Source organism: Emydura macquarii, unplaced genomic scaffold (assembly GCF_026122565.2).
Source record: "Emydura macquarii macquarii isolate MOO-44397 ecotype Brisbane River unplaced genomic scaffold, CSIRO-AGI_Emac_v2 contig_3517, whole genome shotgun sequence".
Lineage (NCBI taxonomy): Eukaryota > Metazoa > Chordata > Testudines > Chelidae > Emydura > Emydura macquarii.
Window position 1 is genome coordinate 2,861,310 of NW_027133654.1, and position 18,561 is coordinate 2,879,870.

General features: G+C 36.7%; 1 protein-coding gene across 16 annotated transcripts in view; it reads right to left on the bottom strand.

The window, feature by feature from the left end:
• RYR2 (ryanodine receptor 2) overlaps window positions 1–18,561 on the bottom strand; it is a 646,139-nt gene that overhangs the window by 164,953 nt on the left and 462,625 nt on the right. For 10 of the 16 annotated variants that reach the window (XM_067535792.1, XM_067535786.1, XM_067535790.1 and 7 more), the window contains 8 exons: window positions 17,383–17,460; window positions 13,643–13,718; window positions 9,798–9,924; window positions 9,200–9,289; window positions 7,834–7,949; window positions 4,998–5,062; window positions 3,622–3,743; window positions 2,527–2,576 (listed from right to left, as the gene is read on the bottom strand). In XM_067535792.1, coding sequence (XP_067391893.1) covers window positions 2,527–2,576; window positions 3,622–3,743; window positions 4,998–5,062; window positions 7,834–7,949; window positions 9,200–9,289; window positions 9,798–9,924; window positions 13,643–13,718; window positions 17,383–17,460 — 724 coding nt within the window. The remainder of the gene's footprint in view (window positions 1–2,526; window positions 2,577–3,621; window positions 3,744–4,997; window positions 5,063–7,833; window positions 7,950–9,199; window positions 9,290–9,797; window positions 9,925–13,642; window positions 13,719–17,382; window positions 17,461–18,561) is intronic. The other 6 variants (XM_067535799.1, XM_067535798.1, XM_067535797.1 and 3 more) reach the window with 2 other exon arrangements.

An 18,561-nucleotide genomic window follows, 5' to 3' on the forward strand; every position in this document is an offset into this window, starting at 1 on the left:
TTGGGATTGGTAGACTTTTAAGTATGGTGAATAGGGTTTTCAGTAACCTATCACTATACTCAACCTGTTTGCCTAGATGGGAGACAAGGGCTGGAATGCCTAAAGGGGTCTGTGTTTGATTTCTTGTTAATCAGTGTGATACTACAGAAGCTCTTTTGTTACTGGTTTGGTGAATCTAATTATAGACTAAAACCACCAGTTTTGGGGGGACTGTCTGCCCTGAATGTGGCACTCTGAGTATGGCCCATTCAGACACCCGGTCACAGTAATCGAGTATGGTTAATATACTTCTGGCTATTCTGTCTGGCAAGCCATCATGCTTAACTTCTGATTTTGTGTGGCCCTCTACACACAATTAAGGCTACACAGCTTTTACAAATGTCTTGCCTTTTACTAAACACAATATGCTAATCTATATACCAGACCCCACAACACTCATTAAAACATAAGAATGGTCATACTGGGGTCAGACCAATGGTCCATCTAGCCCAATATCCTGTCTTCTGACAGAGCACGCAGCCTGGTGCCAAATGCTTCAGAGGGAGTGAACAGAACAGGATAATTTATCCAATGATCCATCCCTGCTATCCAGTCCCAACTTCTAGCTGTCAGAGATTTAGGGACACCAATACAGCACATGTAGTTAATGTTCAGCCAGTAGCAAGCACTGTACTGAGGCTACAAGTAAGCTTCTTTTGGTCTTTCAAATACACATTCCAAACACAAAAGAAGCAAAGTAAATTCCTAGGCCTTGACTGTATCTCCTAGAACTGCATGTGGAATCATCCTCATCTGAATCTCTGCGTCTTCCACCCAAGTCTTGTCTTCACTAGGGAAAAAACGTTAGTTTTTAACTAAAGTTATTTAACAAATTCTAGTGAAGACAAAGCAGTTTGTAATTTTCACATGAGTTAGCAGTTCAAGGTAAAACCCTAGGCTCCTCCATTCTTTAATTCAACCTGCTAATAACCATGACAACAACAGAGTGCCTTATATATTCAGGAGGATTTTACTTCATGTTATTTACCATGTATTAGCTAACCCAGATTAAGAACAAACTATTTTTCCTAATGAAGATGCACCCACAGTAGTGGAGTCTCATCTGCTTTTGTGGCACCTGTTCCCTCTATCACATGGATCCAGCAAAGCCCTCTCCACACAATCCAAGGATGGAGATTGGCTGCGCTGGGATGTAGAGTGCAAACTGTCCTCCTTTTAGCATCACAGACCTTATATGAAGGTCACATAGGCTCAGATTTTGCAGTGTGTCCATCATCAATCCTAAAAAAATAATCCAAGAGATTAATCCACGAAAGATTATTCCTGAAAATATTTCCCCAAAATGTCAGAAATAATACAATTCCTGAACTGGACGATCCATCAAATAATGCTATCACTGACATGGTGGACACCAAAATAAACCAGTAGAGGTTGTAACATTTGTGGAAAAGCAACCTATCATAAATGAAGAGCATTTCTGTGACATACTTTACAACACTTTACTGACATTATGCCACAAAAAACTGCAACAATCTCCCACATTTTGGGCAAGTAAATTTCATTTCTCTCGTAGTCTTGCTAAACAATTAATAGGCAAACTGAATCCACTTTGCTAATCCCAGAAGTCTGAAATTTCAAAACATGATACCAAACTAATTTCCATACATTTTTCTCAGTTTATTGATTACAAGAATGGTTTATAAGCTTTTGAAATATCACAGTGCTGTAGCAAAGGAGTATTTTCCATTCAAAGAGAAGGGAATACATGGGTACTGGGTTAGAGCTTTTGTTTTTTTGTTTTTTTTTTAAATCAAACTGGAATCATCCAGATAATTATCCAAATGGATAATCATGGATGCTGAAGTTCCCACTGCTCCCATTACAGAAGATATGTAAATAGGAACAGATTTTCAACTAGCCTTCTATTAGCAGGACATTAGAAAAGGCTGAATGATTACACCATGGGCCTACAATAGACAATTAAGTATTTTTCACAAGACAGAAATTAAGAACACACCCCACCCTTTTATAGTCAGGTGATGTCTGAAACATGATAGACATGCAGATTTAAAGTGAAGCACATTTGGGAGGATGGAAGAATTCCACGAAATATCAGCTAAGCATGTCAGCCCACAACAGACTTTACTTTTGTGACTTTCAGAGATTAATATGTACAAATGCTAATCTGTTCCCACATTAGCAGCCCAGTACTGAATACGTATAAAGCAACAAATACTTTTTAAATTATTTTGTTTGAATTCTGTTCCTTGGTAGGACAACCACCATGGGAATTGATCTCCTCTTAATCAGATTTATACACTCACATTTTTTTTTATTACAAAAGCTCTTTCTTCATCTAAAAACTGCTGTGATCTATCAGCCTAAAGGATCGTTAGTAGCCCATGAACACCATGCATTCAGCCATGCAGCCATGCAACATGCAACAAAGCAGCTCATAACACAATGCAAAAATGGCAAAGAAAACCAAGTGATGGCCATGCTAGTATTTGTCAAGGGTCTCCTTACCAAACAGTGAAATCCTATGCCTGACAAGAACTCCAAGTTTGCAGAACAGGCTAAAGACAAAAAAAATAAAATAAAATAAAAAAATAAAGAGAAGAGGGGGGAAAGAAAAAAAAGGGAGAAGAAAGAAAAATAACAGCTGATATATGAGCAGGAAAAAGCAACATGATGTCACGCAGAAATTCTCGGAGCAGAATGTGAGACAGAGTACTAAAGAAAGATTTTAAGTGCATATCCTTAAACATGGTTAAATAAGCACATCTTCTAATTAAAGAAACAAAAAACTGAAAGCAAAGCTAAGTAATATAAAAGCGTTGTATATGAAAACCCACAAGGAAATAACCATCAAAATGTTACAAAGTAAAATACAGTCAGTGGGCTATTCAGGGTATCACTGAAAATTTGATGAAAAAAATGTAAGGAAATCAGATTAATTGAAGTGTCTGTTGGTAAATGTTTAATTAGTCCAATTTAGATCCCATCATATTTAATAGATTATGTAATTAAAAAGAAATCTTGCCCACTAAAACATTAAAGAATAAAAATAAATGGACAACAGTTTAAGTTGTTAAAACAAACAAAATATGGATCTGACCAATTATTTTGTTTAATATGTTTAAATTAATTTTAGCAGAAAGCCAGACCCCAGAAAAGGTGAGATTATACATACAACATCTTTACTCTTCTCAGAGCAGGGTGAGAATATGTTCTCACAATCAGCTATGGTTAAATTTTGTTCTTGAACATATTTGCATGAATAGCCCTTTTTGTATGCCTGTACTTGCAAAGCGAGAACTGATATTTTTTGCAGTGTCTTAGTACTTGTCTGTACTGTATGTGAAGGTAACTTTAGATTTCTGCCCACCTAAATAACAACCACTGCTTTTTAAAAGTAGTAATGGATTCAGTCTGAAACACACACATACTTTTGACTGTGTGAATTCTCCCTTCTCACCTCACACAATGAATCATCTTAATACAAGAAAGAAAATGAAAAACATTAGATCGCTTCTGTGTCCATAAGGCTACTTTACCTCCCCTAACTAAGCTAAAGCCAGCCTACACATCAGCTACTGTTCTTTCTTTCTTTATTTTTACCTTGACACCATTTCTTTCTCCTTGTTAGAGGCATGTCCTCCACTGCTGAGAGGTCTGCTTGCTGCAGATAGGAAATACAGTCGATGGTTTTTGAAATATTGATCGATTAAAGGGAGCACAACCTGAAATACATCAGAGAAAAACAGGCATAGTCAGCTCAGGGCGTCCTGTGCTATGGATCACGATATTCATTTCACATCATAGTTTCATGGCAGGAGGGGTTTCATAACATGTAATGTGTTTTTTCTCTTTAAATTCCCTCTCTTTTTAAACAAGCATTTAGAATGTCAACCAAAAACATGCACTAAAGTGAATTTCTGCTTTACTCCAGAAATTCTGTCCCTGGATTTTTAGGAGGGATATGAAGGGGAAAGATTATTTATTTATATTTGTAATAAAATACATTTATTACTACTTTGGATGCCTTTGACACAGCTTAAAAAAAAACTAACCAAAACAGCAGTCAGCTTACCAGCAGGTCCTCACAAAACTCAGCCTCCAGCAAAACTAACTGTTCTTTCCAACAAACATCTTCCCCCATCACTTCCCCAAAAGCCTCCCATGCCTGCAAATGGAATTTAACCCCTGATCAAAGCCTACTGTTCAGTGCCTATTGCTGATTCATCACTCAGGTGTGGATTCAAAAAAATGAATAGAGAAAATTCTAAACCTCATTTTATTTTGAGCATAATTTAAAAGGAAAAAGCAACGCGAGCTCCCCACTGGATGAAATTGCAGATGGTGATGTATTTTGTGACAGTACTTTATAGCACAAAGACTATAATTTACTGCTAGGGAATCAGGGTCAGTGAATACTGAAACACCTGTCTGCTTATTCATTAACGGACTGAAAAGGGTCCTTGAATGTGCACACACCAGGCAAGCTTATGAGTGCTAAAGGTGTAAGCAGAATTTCCTAATTTATACAAGATAAATCCTTTTTGGCACAACCAGATGTCAAGGTAGTTTTAAAACAAGGAAAGAAAGAGGGAAGGTGACATTGGGAAATATCTCGCTGCGTTTTCTCCAACAACTGCAGTTCACGTTAACTGCATAAAGAAAAAGACAGTCTACTCTCCTTTACAACTGGGCTAAACCAAGACAGGGAAAAGGTACGGAGGTTATGAATACTGAGCACGATACACTGTATACTGTGAAGAAAGAAGATAAAGGGAATTTAAAGAAGGAAAAAATGTAATCTTTTCATCGATGTATTTCATGTGACAGTATGTTCAAGCTGTGTAGCTTTTGTCAACAATACATCAATAAACATCAATACACATTTAATGTAGAGAAACGCAAATATAACAAGAACAAACGTGGTTTTTAACAAGCAGTTTCTGCATTGAAAAGGGATAAGCAAATATATACTGTACTTTGGCAAAGAACTTGATTTCTTGTTCATAAGGGAATTGTTCTCCTTTACCTCTGCTGCCACCATCTGTGAATAGGGAGAATTTAAAATGCATACTGAATACATAAAATGACATGCTGTTCTATATTTTGAAAATGCACACTTTAGAAATAGTAATTTGATTCTCTTCTTTACGGTTGGGTTTTAATATGCTTCGGATAGTATATATTAGTTACATATGTATTTTAAGACTCCTTCGTCAGATATAAGATACATTATAAAAGAGGGTAAAAATAAGGAGCCAAATCCTCAGGTGGTATATATCAATGTAGCACCCTGGAAGCTATGTCTAGTAGGGAATCTTGCTCAATGTTCTTATTTTTGTAAATCTTATAATGTCATATAAATACCCTGCTAACATACATAAATAAAAGTAAGGAAAAAGAAAGAGCAGCCTTTTAATTGTCTTCTTGATTTGGTACAAAAATCCCAGCCAGCATTTGGGGCCCCTACTTGATTTAGCCAACTTGCCCCTATTTTAAAAGCCTGTTTTGGGAATCAATTAATGACTTTTTCTGTGAAAAGGCTGTGCCTAGGACAACAGTAGCTAGAAAGGGAATTTGACTGAAATTCCATCACTGATCTAGCACTCATCTGACTAGATTATCGTTGTCTGCTGTTGTGGTTCTCTTGTTCGGCAGCAATACTCAGTACAATGCACAGTAACTGAGTGTAACTCCAGAAAGACCCATAAGAAATAAAGTGATAAAGGGGAAGAAAAATCTCTCTCTCTTTCTCTGTCTCTTTTAAATCACATAACTGAATTCAACAGAAAGAATTAAATTTAGATTAGGGAAGCTCAATACCTCAAAAGGTTAATTATATATATGAACTACAAAGATTATGATTAAACCAGCTTTCCCCTGTAATTTACGGAACTACTGAGTTCAGATTGCATGGTTATGAATTTTCTGTCTAAAGAATGCAATTAATTAAAAGAAGTACTCACTGGAGAGTAAACTTACTTCAGTTGCCACACTACAATGAAACTCAGATACCATTTGATAAACAATCTGTTGCAATCTGCAAAATCCTGATAAGCAATTAGTGCTATACACATGTCCAAGTGAAGTAAAAAACAGTAATTTTTTCCACCCCATTTGTTCTGCACAAGGAAAGGAAATAAATCATTCTTTATTGCAAGGAGTTGAAACATTTACCACAGTCAAATGAGCAACAACTCTTCATCACACAGAAAGATTTTAGAAAGATCTGAGCAGGTAAGAATCTTCCTCACTTCAATAGTCCAGGAAGGTGAAAAATTTAAGTAGGGGCTTTGATGTTGCCCAACAGGGGGTGGCAAATTATACTCACTAGATGTAAAACTTCTGATTATTTAAGAAGTTATAGGAAATTAATTGAATCCTTTTTAAAGTATATTAGTGTGCTCTTTCACACACATTCAGGCTTGGAATGCATCTTATAGGATCTGACCTGCGTAGGGAACAAGGATGAGCTTCACTGTCCCAGTGGAAGCACAATTCCTATCAGACCTCATCTACTGAAGTATTTTTCATCAAATTCCTCCAAGCAGAGTGGTGTAGCTAAGCTGCAGAGAAGAAATGATGGGAACACTAGTGAAGACAAGGTATTGGTGGCCTCTGCTGGATAACTTCCCAACACACTCTTGATCTGAAATAGCTTGAATAGAATGGCTTGCAGGGCACATGAAAGAGCTCATTTTTTACTGAGCATTTGAGGGGGAAAAAAATAAAAGGGGGGGGGGGGAGTGGAAGAATTGTGAGGGAGGGGAACTGTTGAAGAGAGAGGGCAGTTTTCATTTTGCCTGGTTTGCTGAGTGGGGATTACATGATTTAGAAGCAATGTTGAATTATGGTGGAGTTGATATTTGTATTTTTAATTTATGGCAAGGATGTCCAGAGCACATGGCTAGGTGTTGTTTTCGGTGTATAGACACCTAAATAAATAAAATATATCTAAATAAATAAGGGTAAATATATATATACATATATATATATATACATATATATAAAAATAAATAAAGGGTAATCAGTTCTGAAGCTTAGTGTAGCACCATGGAAGAGGAAGGTTTACGTCTACTGTTACCCTCTGAGAACTGGGAGAGGACAGGCAACTTCCTGGTCTGCCAATATGATGCTGTGGAGGTTATTTTGAGGAGTGGTCAACTGGTGTCTCAGGAAGATGTGGCCACCAGGTTCAGCAGGCAGCAGGAGTCACACAATTACAAGTAGGATGTTCCAGGGCATAATGAAGGTTGCAGTGGACAAGAAAATGGGATGTTCTCTAGTAGGTTTGAATTCATCAACCTCAAGGAGTTGAGGTCACCTGCTGTGCACAAATATGCCGAATATAGAACACCCTCACAAACCAAAACCTTCAGGTTTCTCACTGCTTTATCTGTGGTGTCACGAGACCTAGTTTGTATTCCTCATTCCAGTCCTGACTCTCTGTGACCCTGGATCATGACATATTATTATTGGTGGTAGCATTATAAATCTTAAAGATGATAAGATTCAAAGAGTGTAAGTTATCATACAGATAGGCTGAGTGCCTTTTTATCTCAGACCTATATCTAAGGAGTGAATAGGTGAAGTTTGAAATGACTACCCTTCATATAAGATGTTGAACTGATGTCCACAATGCTAGGTTGTACTATAGCCATTCTACTGATACTTCAAAAAACATAATATTTATTAAAGTCCTATACCCTGTAAGAATATAGTATTTTTGGAAATTGTCCATTTGTTTTTAAATTCGTCAATGCAAATTTTGTCAGTTACAAATATTTGATAAAAAATGTAACTAGGGTACTATACCGAACTCCAGAATGTACTGATGGGCTTCATCCACATATCTTATCAGCTGCTGAAGGAAACTGTAAGCAAAGCGTTTCTCAATGGAAGGTGTGTCTAACTCCAGGTCCTTCAATCCTCTGAAATGAGAAATAAATCATTTCCCACACACAGAAGGATGACTCGCAGCAGTCTTAAATCACTAAATATACCACCTACTCCAGTACTTCTCAACAGTTTGTTAGGATGAGAAACTTTCCTCATTTGGAGCTAAATTTTCCTCTGTCACACAAATTTGTCTTATTTAGATCTTTACTTATACTTTAGTCAGTTAGCTACACAAAAATACAGATTCATCGGACGAGGTTCATGGAAAAAGATAGTTTTGCTGAGGATATTGATTCCACATTTTAAGCTTCTTTCTCAATCAATTATGCATTAGTGTCTTACATTGCTCCTCAAGCTTTGACCCCTCCAGGATGAGTAATTCTGAAGCTACCAGAATATTTATAGTCATGGAAAGACATTCAGTAATAAGAGCAGAACAAAACTCAAGTTGTATTTAATCTCTCTCATAGAGATTTTTGCCAAAATGGCATTAACGTTTTGTCAGCAGTTCACTCTTAAATTAAAACCATAGGCTAAAATGTTGATAATTGTATGCCTGAGATTAGACACCCACATCCAAATTGATGTCTTGGATGGTCTAGACATAACAAGTCCTGCATCTTGGTTGGGGATTAGATTCAATGACTCTTGCATTCCCTTCTAACCCTATGTTTTTTATGATTTAGGTAGCTAAATAACACACTTAATTTTCAGAGGGAGTTAAGTGAATAGGACCTCTGACGATCATAGCCTCTTATAAAATTGAAATGCCCAACCTGAAGCACCCAATTTTGAAATTTTTACCTTTGAGCATCCTGTACAATATATGACTACTTCCCAATGACTATTCACTACAATATAGCAGTAAATTTTATCTATAATATCATATGTTCAGGTGCAATATAGTTTGAATTTTACATGCTTCTCCCCATCTCAATGGAGAGGAGTTTGGCTGGATCAGCAGGGAATGTTCACAATTCCTGAGGAGGAAAAGGGAGAGCTCATGCCCAGACGTACTGGAGCTGAGCTTCTCCATGTGCCTCCAAGTGCACATGGGACTATGCCTCAAGGAGGGTGAGAGGCTTCTTTGCCTCCCATCCAGGGGAGACGAGGGGAGGTGACTGGCTGTCACATCCAACCTCACCTATATTTAAAGCCTTTTTAGGCATCCAGGGACTGCTATTTCTGCAGAACCAACTGCTGCTGAGCAAAAATGCAGCAACGTCTGGAATGAAAAGCTGCAGGAGATCTCACAGTTGCAGCAACTGGAGACAATTCTGACCTCCACATGGTCCCAGGGGAAGCAGAGGCAGGACACCCCCACGAGTTAGGTACTGGGCAGCAGTAGTGGCAGCTAGAGCAGAGGCCAGCCCTGTGATAAGAGGTAGGAGACCAGCAACATCAGTTGGGGATGAGTGGAGACAAGCTGGCAGAGGAAGGGGTCAGTTTGCAGTTTGCCCCCCTCCCCAGGATAAGAGCACTGAAAGGGGCTGGGACTCCTCCCGTGTGCGTGGAATATAGAGTAGAAAGCAGGCGATGGAGCAGGGGAACCCAATGGAGCTGACAATACTTAGATACAGGGAAGCCTTCTGAGGAACACTGAATAACTGAGGCAGAATAACTCCCAGAATTCCCCAGTGTACAGGGATTAGAATTCTGTCTGGGCTCTGTGGGCTAGCATTGGGGAAAGCTTCCAATTCTGTTCCTCCCCTGTGCCCTTAACTATGTACTCGTGTGAGGGCCAAGCAGAATCTTGACCTCATTAACTAAAAGAAATCCTTAAGCTTACAGCTCCTTTTAGATCCTTTAATATTAAACAAGATATTAAGGAGATTTAATTATCTGCTGTGATGCAAATTCACTATTGGATCTGAATTCACCTGGAGACAGCATATCCATTGATCTGTAGAAACTTGAGAATATCCTGTGCTTTCTCTCGGTCCTTGGCTTTTTCTTTGGCTGTCAGCGTATCATAGGGAACCAGCAAAGGATGGTTGCCTCCTCCTACTACAGAATGTCAAGAAAATTACAAAATAGTTAGAAAACATGTGGCGAGATAGCATGTCCTTGTTTATTACAAGCCTGGGATAACATTCAGTGCTTCGTAGGTCACTCTAACAACAAATATAATAAATGATCATTTCCTCTTTACTCTAAAGTACCAACTACATACTTTTCTGTTTCACTAAGCAAATTGTTCTTCCACACAGAGTATCTGTGTATTTTATCGCTTGATAAAAAAAAATTCCAGTAGGGAAAAAGAACTTAAAAAGTTATAATTATGACTTGACATAATGGTGCTGAACATGCTTCACAGCACATCATCACCCCCTCATTGCTAAAACTAGTTTGTGTCTAGCTAGATTTTAACTCATATTTTTGCTTCTTCTCTTATTCCTATTCACTGTCAGAAAGAAAATGCCCAGCATGAAGAAAATGCCGAATGTGACAAGCTATAGCTGTTAACTCTAAGAGCTCACTGAAACAGTATAATTCAAAAACACTGTTGCTAAACACTGAGTGTCATTGTCTGGTCCTACTGAAATCACTGGCAGAAACTCCTAGAGGGACCAGGATTTGCCTCGTTTGACAAGTAGGAGTTCTTTGCTTTTTATAAATACAGTGATAATAAAAAAGGGCTCATATTTTTGCAAAATAAAAGAATATAAAAATAAATATCAAATTGTGATGTGGATTATTTTACAGTAATAAAAAAGTCAACACTACATGGAAAAATTTGCAAAGCATTTTATTCAGGAATAATTCAGATAATTGATCACTCTGACTAATGTTTTCTGGTGGAGTGAGAAAAAAGGATAAATAAAGGAAACAAAATGTAAAATTTGCCAGAAAAAATGTGTCTTTTTAATATCTCACTGATATTTTAGTTTTAATTTGGAGTTAAAAAGTCAGCTGCTCTCAGTACTTATTCCTCACCTGATGTCACCATTCTCTAACAGTTCACAATTAATTGCTGTGGAGACTATTAGGAAGTCACGAAAAAGGATAACTTCAGGTAAGGAATAATCAAGTCCCATGAAACAAATATTTTATTATCACAGCAAGTCTCTGATTAACATATAAAAATAAAGAAGCAAATCCCCTTCAGAAAACACTACATACAGGAAGAAGTGTTTTCAGAAAGGAGGCTCTTTAGAAATTTCCAGGAGGTTTGAGTAAGCTCTTCAAAATGCATGAAAAATGAAAACCTTGCAGACGAATGTGCTTTCTCCATTAAAATAAATGGTTGCAGATACTAAATTAATGTCAGATATTTTTTATTTTTGTGTTATGCATCACATATGCTGCTGAGTTTTCAATGCTATGCCTGTAGACAGACATGAAAAACAAATACAAAATAAATAGACATGCCAAACCTATGTAAATCATAAGAAAGCAAAACAACCCACTAAGTTTTTGATTAGTGAGAAGCACTTGTGCATTTGCGGGTGATTTGCATAAGTGAAATTGTTTGATAAAATATAAAAGTGTGTTGTCTATGAAGAAAAAGTGTCAAAATTCATTATATAACTGACTGCATGAATATCTGTTATAGATCTTGGGTTAAATCCTGGCACCATTGAAGTCAATGGCAAAACTCTCACTAACTTCAACATAGCAGGGGTTCACTCTTTATATCTAAAGATCCCAATCTTGTAAATCCTTAGCCATGTGACAGGTTTTTATAAGTATCTCCAGAGAAGCCAGTGGGACACCTCACATGAGTAATGGCTACTCATATTTATAAGGAGTTTTATTTCCATATTACTACTTTTATTTTTACTTTCTTATAATTTATAAAGTCAAATTTCTAAAGTGAATGTTTTGTAATTTATTACTGGTTTCTTAATTGTTTGTAGAATTTCAGATTTTACACAAACTGTCTACTTACTTTCCACATTAAAAATTCTCATCTATACTAAAAAACAAGCCCAGGACCTGGACCTCATTAACACCCTTACTATAAGAACAGATCAAAACATAAAATTGATAAGCAAATACACCGTACCATGTTTGCATCCAGCACCACCTTTTCATATATTAAACTGTATCCATATGTATAAGTAGAGAACTCTATTAAGAATATTACTGTACTGAATGTACATGACCATTAGGTGACAGCAGTGGATCATACATTGAAAGATATTTCTGCAAAAGGAATCTAAAAACTATACAGTATAAACTGACTGTATATACATGAGCTGTATCAGATATCTTTATTATTCTGCCATTTTCATCTTTGGGAAAAGAGATATGTTCACTACATCACAAAATGGCAAATATACTGGAAAACTGTAATCATTTTTCACCAGTCAAACCAATCCACACCTCCTACCTCTCATCCATTCATCTTAACTCTCTGCAACCTTTTCAAAAAACACACTCCTCTGTATGCTCCATCCTTGCCAGTAAATCCTCTTATTTAATGAGTGCACAGAGGCAACACCTTTTCAGGTGCCTAATACACCTCATCATTCCAAATGTCTAATCTTCCTGCAACCTTCTTCAGAAGTTCAGAGATTTCCTCTATCCCCCTAAACTGGCTACTTAGATTAGATAAATTTAATTTAAAAAAGTCAAGAAGAAACTCAAATGAGGGGAAACAATGGAAGATATTCATTCTCTGTTTCATCCAACACAAGTTCACCCTAACAGGACCTTACTTACTGCTCAGTAATGCTAAGACTTCATTCATACATCCACTGACAACACTTTCAACATAGGGACAAATTCTGCCTTCAGTTACACCCAGGCAGCTCCATTTGAGGCAGTGGGATTGCATATGTTTAACGCAGCAATCTGGCAAATAGCCAATCACTATAGAGCTTTGATTTAGAATATAGTGATGTCAGGCTATCTTTAAAACATTAGCTACCAGTGTATAGTAAATGGAAATTGAGATAAAAAGGGGGGGATAACAAACCAATTTGATATTTGCTCTTAGCCTTGACGTCTTTGGATGAGAAAAAACCTAAATTTCAGTCACTGAAATGTACGCCATCACTATTGTTTTCCACATAGAAATCAAGAGATTATTAACATCTACTGAATTAAAGCAGAAAAAATGAAATAAATAAAAACTTCAACTTTCTTTAACACAGAAGAAAACATAACAGGTAACAACTATCACATATATTAACATTTGCCATCTGGACCAGAAAAGATTAGAGAGAGCACTATTTTCCTTGTGAAGCCAAAGATTTAATCTAGAATTAATCGCATTTGTCAATTTAATCTGTAATGAATATAATTCTTGATGAATACATTACTGGATAACTTGGCAATATGTAGAGCAGTGTGAATGAAGTCTAATTCCTGTGACCAAGAGTCTGGATGACTATCACAAGGGAAATAAAATAAAACCCAAACCAAATGCCACACAACCATCAAAATGTTTACAAACTTTAGGTGAACAAGCCTTGCTCACTCTTTTTCCTTAGTGAACAAGTCTGTAAATTCTCTGAGGCATGGACTATCTCACTTCATATTTCTGTGATGTCTCTAGCACTCTTTTGGATGTTCAAACATTATAATGATGATACATTAATTTGAAAAATATAACAATTGTTTCGTCTTGATGTCTGGGTTTTTTTGGGTCAATTTTAAACCAATGGTTTTATTTGTTTTTTTTAATTTGACTTTGTCTAACACTGCATCATAAATACATAACCTAAATTAGTCACTCAGAACTTAAAATACAACAGAAAAACACACAGATGATTACCTTTTGCTTCCAGTTCCATTTTCTTTTTCTTTGCCCATATGTTATGGTAGTTTTCTGCCATCATTTCAGCCATAGCCTTAAGAAAAAGGAGAACTTAATGACTGATGTTATAATGGCTCATCTCAAAGAAAGGGAAATTTACAGTTTATATTTAATAGCCAGCTCTTGCAATGGCACTGTAATCTAGGTAATAACTTAAATAAAATTACATTTAAATGTTCAATTGCAAGCTGTCACTTTTAATGATGAGTTCCAGATTTGTCAGTTAGACTCAACAACTAAACCCAATACAGTTATTTATTCTGCACTGAATTTCCCCCTCCACCTTGCACGAAGACCAAAAAGACTGGTTTTGGAAAAAGAACTCCATCAGGCTTTGGAATGGAATCCATCCCCCATGCTGCAGGTAGGCACAGAGTTCTTCAGTCCCAATGTTCCTGTTCCTCCAGCACTTAGTCTGTAGGGAGTCAGCATGACTTTGTACCCCTTACATGGGTGTGTGAATTCACTGGATCCAGGTAATTGTCAACCTACTGCCACAATCACAATTTCACTTCTCATGCCTGTTGGGAGACGGAAAACCCCCATATAGGCCCATACCCTTAGACTCTCCTGTATCCCCAGCATAAAGAACCTTTGCCCTTCTTGTTTTAATGTTCATTTCATCACTGTTTTAGCATGTGTCTTGCTTAATGTTGTAATACATGTTTGGATTACACATTTTTCAGCAGTAGGGAGAGCCATGGCTGGGTTATCTGGGCAGGCTGTGCATGTGACCCTTACAAGAAACATGCATAACGTGACAGATATAGGGGTGGGGTTAAGAGCTTCTCTGAGTCAAGAGGTGACAGACTCTGAGTAGAGAGGCAGGTTCACGTTCCTTACAACTGTTATGCCTTGCCGGACCACCCAACAGGGAGTGAGATTGCTTACTTTACTTGCTGTACTGTAGCCTGGAATCATTCATTTGGATTCTATTGAGGCTTTCTATAAATGGTTAAAATCCATCTGGTCTCTCAAATTTAACTGAATTGTTCTAGGGCAAAGGGCAGTTCATAACATTCCTTTCGTACTATGGTACATGGACCTGGTGCGCAGCTCCTACTGCCTTCAATGCAACTTTTGGTTGCCCAGAACCTCTGAAAACCAGTCCACTTATTTAAGGGACTAACTATGGATTCAGATGCAGGCTTGAAAATTTTGGCCATAAATTGTCTGCATTCTAAGACAATCTGTAGGAAAAGATGGCCTGCTGGTTGTATTACAGCACCTTCATAGGACAACAAAAATTCATTTATACATATTTAATTTAACAATTTTCAAAAATCTAAATACGAACTTTTTACTACAGTCAAAGCAGTTGCCCTTCCCAAAGCCACCAACTTAAGTCAAAGTTGGAGTATCTAGGCCAAACTCTTACTTAAGATACATTAAAACCTCAAAAAAAGTTTACTTCTAAATGAAACATCTTATATTCAACCCTTATCTTTCACAAATGCATTGTTCAATCTATCTGAAAATTACCAAAAAATTAAAACCTGACATATGATGCAAATGAAATTTCAGCTAAATTTGTTTAGTTTTGGTGATTGCGAAACAAAAGTAGGGTTCAAACAGAAAAAGCCAGCTTAAAACATAACTGGAGAAACTAGCTGTTCTCGATCATAAGGACAGTCAGCATTGACTTCTAACTCACTGGAGGGTTGTATGTCAAGGGAAATGATCAATGGCAAATGGCAGATAGTGTGGTGGAAAAGAATGAGCATAGGATTGGTATTCACAAAGTCCTGAATACTAAATTCAGTTATAATTCTAACGTCAGTTCTTTGCAGTTTGGCTGTAGATAAATCACTTCACTTATCTGTTTTAGGTTTCCCAATCTGTAATACTGTGATAAATTCTAATCTACATCACAGTAGTACTGTGAGGATTAAGTAACGTTTGTACGGTTTTTTGAATATGTGAAGTCCTGTATAACTGCTAAGTATCGTTATAAAAATGATGATGTATCCATTTAAGGTAAGTGACCAGTGGAATGCCACAGGAAACAGTGTTACCCAATTTTATTCAAATTTTTTAGTAATTATTTGCAGATTTAATTACTTACTTGTTAAAATATACCATGATACTTAATTGGGAAGAATTGCAAACTCCTGGCAAAGATGTACAGAAATGTACAGTGGCTAGAAACAAAGACTGGAAACAACAAAATAATATTTAACCTGGAAAAATTCACCCTGAGATATGGGGGGGGGGGAGGGGGAACTAAAATACAAATATTCAAAGTGACGAAATTATTGAACTTGGAAAACAGAAATGCCAAAAGACAGTGAGGCTTGGTAGCGCACATCAAACTAGATACATTAAAACACTCAATCCAATTGTTTATCCAATAAGTGATATTTTAAGACTGTATATGGTAAAAAAAAATTGAGAGAGGGGCCAGGTAACAGTGCCAATTTATACAACTCTGTATAATGCATTCAGTTCAGGCATCTCAATGCCAGAAATACACAGAAAAGTCAGAGAAGAGTAATAAACATTATTACGAAGTCAGAGGGATATGACTAAAATATAACCAAAAATCGAATTATGTGTAGACTGACCATATGACAGCCAAAGGCAAGATGATTATTATCTACAAGTGCTGTGCATCTGAACTGTGTTCAGTAAACTCAAGAGCAGGAGAGAAATTGTTAAGAGACGTCACAGAGAACATTAATTAGAAGTAATGGCATGTAATTAAGGGGGGGAAAAATCAGAAAAAATGAAATACCAACAAATCACATATTTTAAAGATTAATACATTTTCCAGTGTCAATACTTGCTATGAAACTTACATACATTTCTGCATCCCCTGGTGTATCAGAGATACATGGGAGGCTTAAATTAGGCAAAGAAAAAGAGGGCTGCTGGGATTGGGGATTTGGTAAGTACCACCACTTCTTTTTTCCACTTCTAGTATTTCATAACCTTAATTTTGTGATAAAATTGCTGGGCATAAAGATTCTTGAATTTCATTTCACAATGGAACAAACTAGAGCACCTTGTTATTGGGTCAGTGACTTCAAGCAATCAACCTGGTAACTAATCTGGATTTGAAACTGTTGCAGGAAGTTAGCTCTAAGAGATCTGATTTATCAGATGATAAACAGACTTTGAAGTTCTCAATAGTAAAAACAGCATTGGGATAGGTCTGTAAAACATCCACAGGTGATAATATTTCTCTAAAAATAAATTATTTTATAACATCACTGTCCATTTATTTATCAATTCAAAATTTTTATTTTTACTTGGTATTGATTATGAAAGATTAAAACTTAAAGTCATGCAACCAATCAATTTCTATTTTCCTTCTTCATAAATACAAGATGGTTTGTCATAAGGCTGGCTCATGACCTGACATTTATTTATTTTAGAAAGAAGAATAGAGAAGCATTTATTCTGAAAAACAGCATGTCATGAACTTTGCTAATAGCTATATATATATATACATAGATAGATAAAAGACTGATTCTGCAAGCCCCTGGGTGCAGAACTCCCACTAAAGTCAGCAGATGTTCTGCACACAGGAGGCTTGCAGGATCAATTGTCCCTTAAGTAAAATTTCAGGCCTTTCAACCTTAGTGCCTTAGGAAAGAACTAAAACAACTACAGGACATTGAACTTTTGTCTAATATAAATCCACAATCAAAAGAAAATTTAAATTTAAAAAAATGCAAAACTAGAATAAGACTTACATGCAGATCTCTGGAGAGGGTAATGTTGCTCATGTCAATAGCTCGAGGGCTGTAACCATGGGCAGTATCTACCGACACCTGAATGATAGATGTGCAAAAGGCAATGAAGTACTACAAATACGAGATGCCAATAGGTTTATGTCAACTAGATAGTCTAGGTTACCAAACAGCTAAAAAAAAAGCAAACTTGGGACGCAAAGGATCACTTACATATCCATGTGGGGAAAAATATTACATGAGTGTTAGTTACATGAGTTTTCTTTTTTTGCCTGACTGAAGTAACACTAATGATGGAACAGATTAACTGGAACCTGGTGTAGATTTAAGAATGCAAATTAGTTAAATATTTACAATGCAAACATTGTCATTTATTTCCAGAGAAATGTCACAATCAAGCAGAAATTGCTTCCACTTAAATGGAAATTTTGCCTGAACATGGATTTCAGATTTGAGCTTCAGGTGAGAAATATTGCACTAAGCATTATGACCAAATCATCAGGTGGGTTGTTTTAAATATAGAATTTATTCTAAAAATGTAGAGACAGACTTGAACTAAAAACTCAGAGTCCAAACTTCAGGGGTAATTCGGACACAGATTTAGGGTAAAACTTTGCAGTTCAACCCCATCTCTACAAAAGACAACAAAACCCAATCAAACAAGTAAAGCCATTGTTCATTCCTCTACTCAGAAAACCGTACCTTCTGTGAAATTTTCACTCCCTGCCCCACCACACAATTCTCTTTAAAGAAAGCATGATAACCCTGACATAGAGGTTCTGGAGGATATCTTCAGCATACAATAGGAGGTACAGGAGATGTAGCTACAAACAGGGCATTTCTGGGATGTGTTATGTCTTGGCAATCCCTGGTAACCATATCAGCTCCTTGGAGCCGCTGCTAGTCAGTGTAAATTACAGCAGCTCTTAGGGTACTCTAATATATCTCAAGGATTAGCCCAGCATTCAGTGGCCAGTACTGAGGTGGGAGACAAAAGAACACATTATATCACAACCTCTCACCCAAGCATTACTACAACACTGCCAAGAGCATAGCCTGTATCCAGAAATTGGTATTTTGTCATTTCTACAACCTTTTGTCCTGACAAATTACTGAATCCATATTAATATTTCACAATGACAGAGGCTAAATCCTTAAACAGTATGTCTAAACAGAACTGAG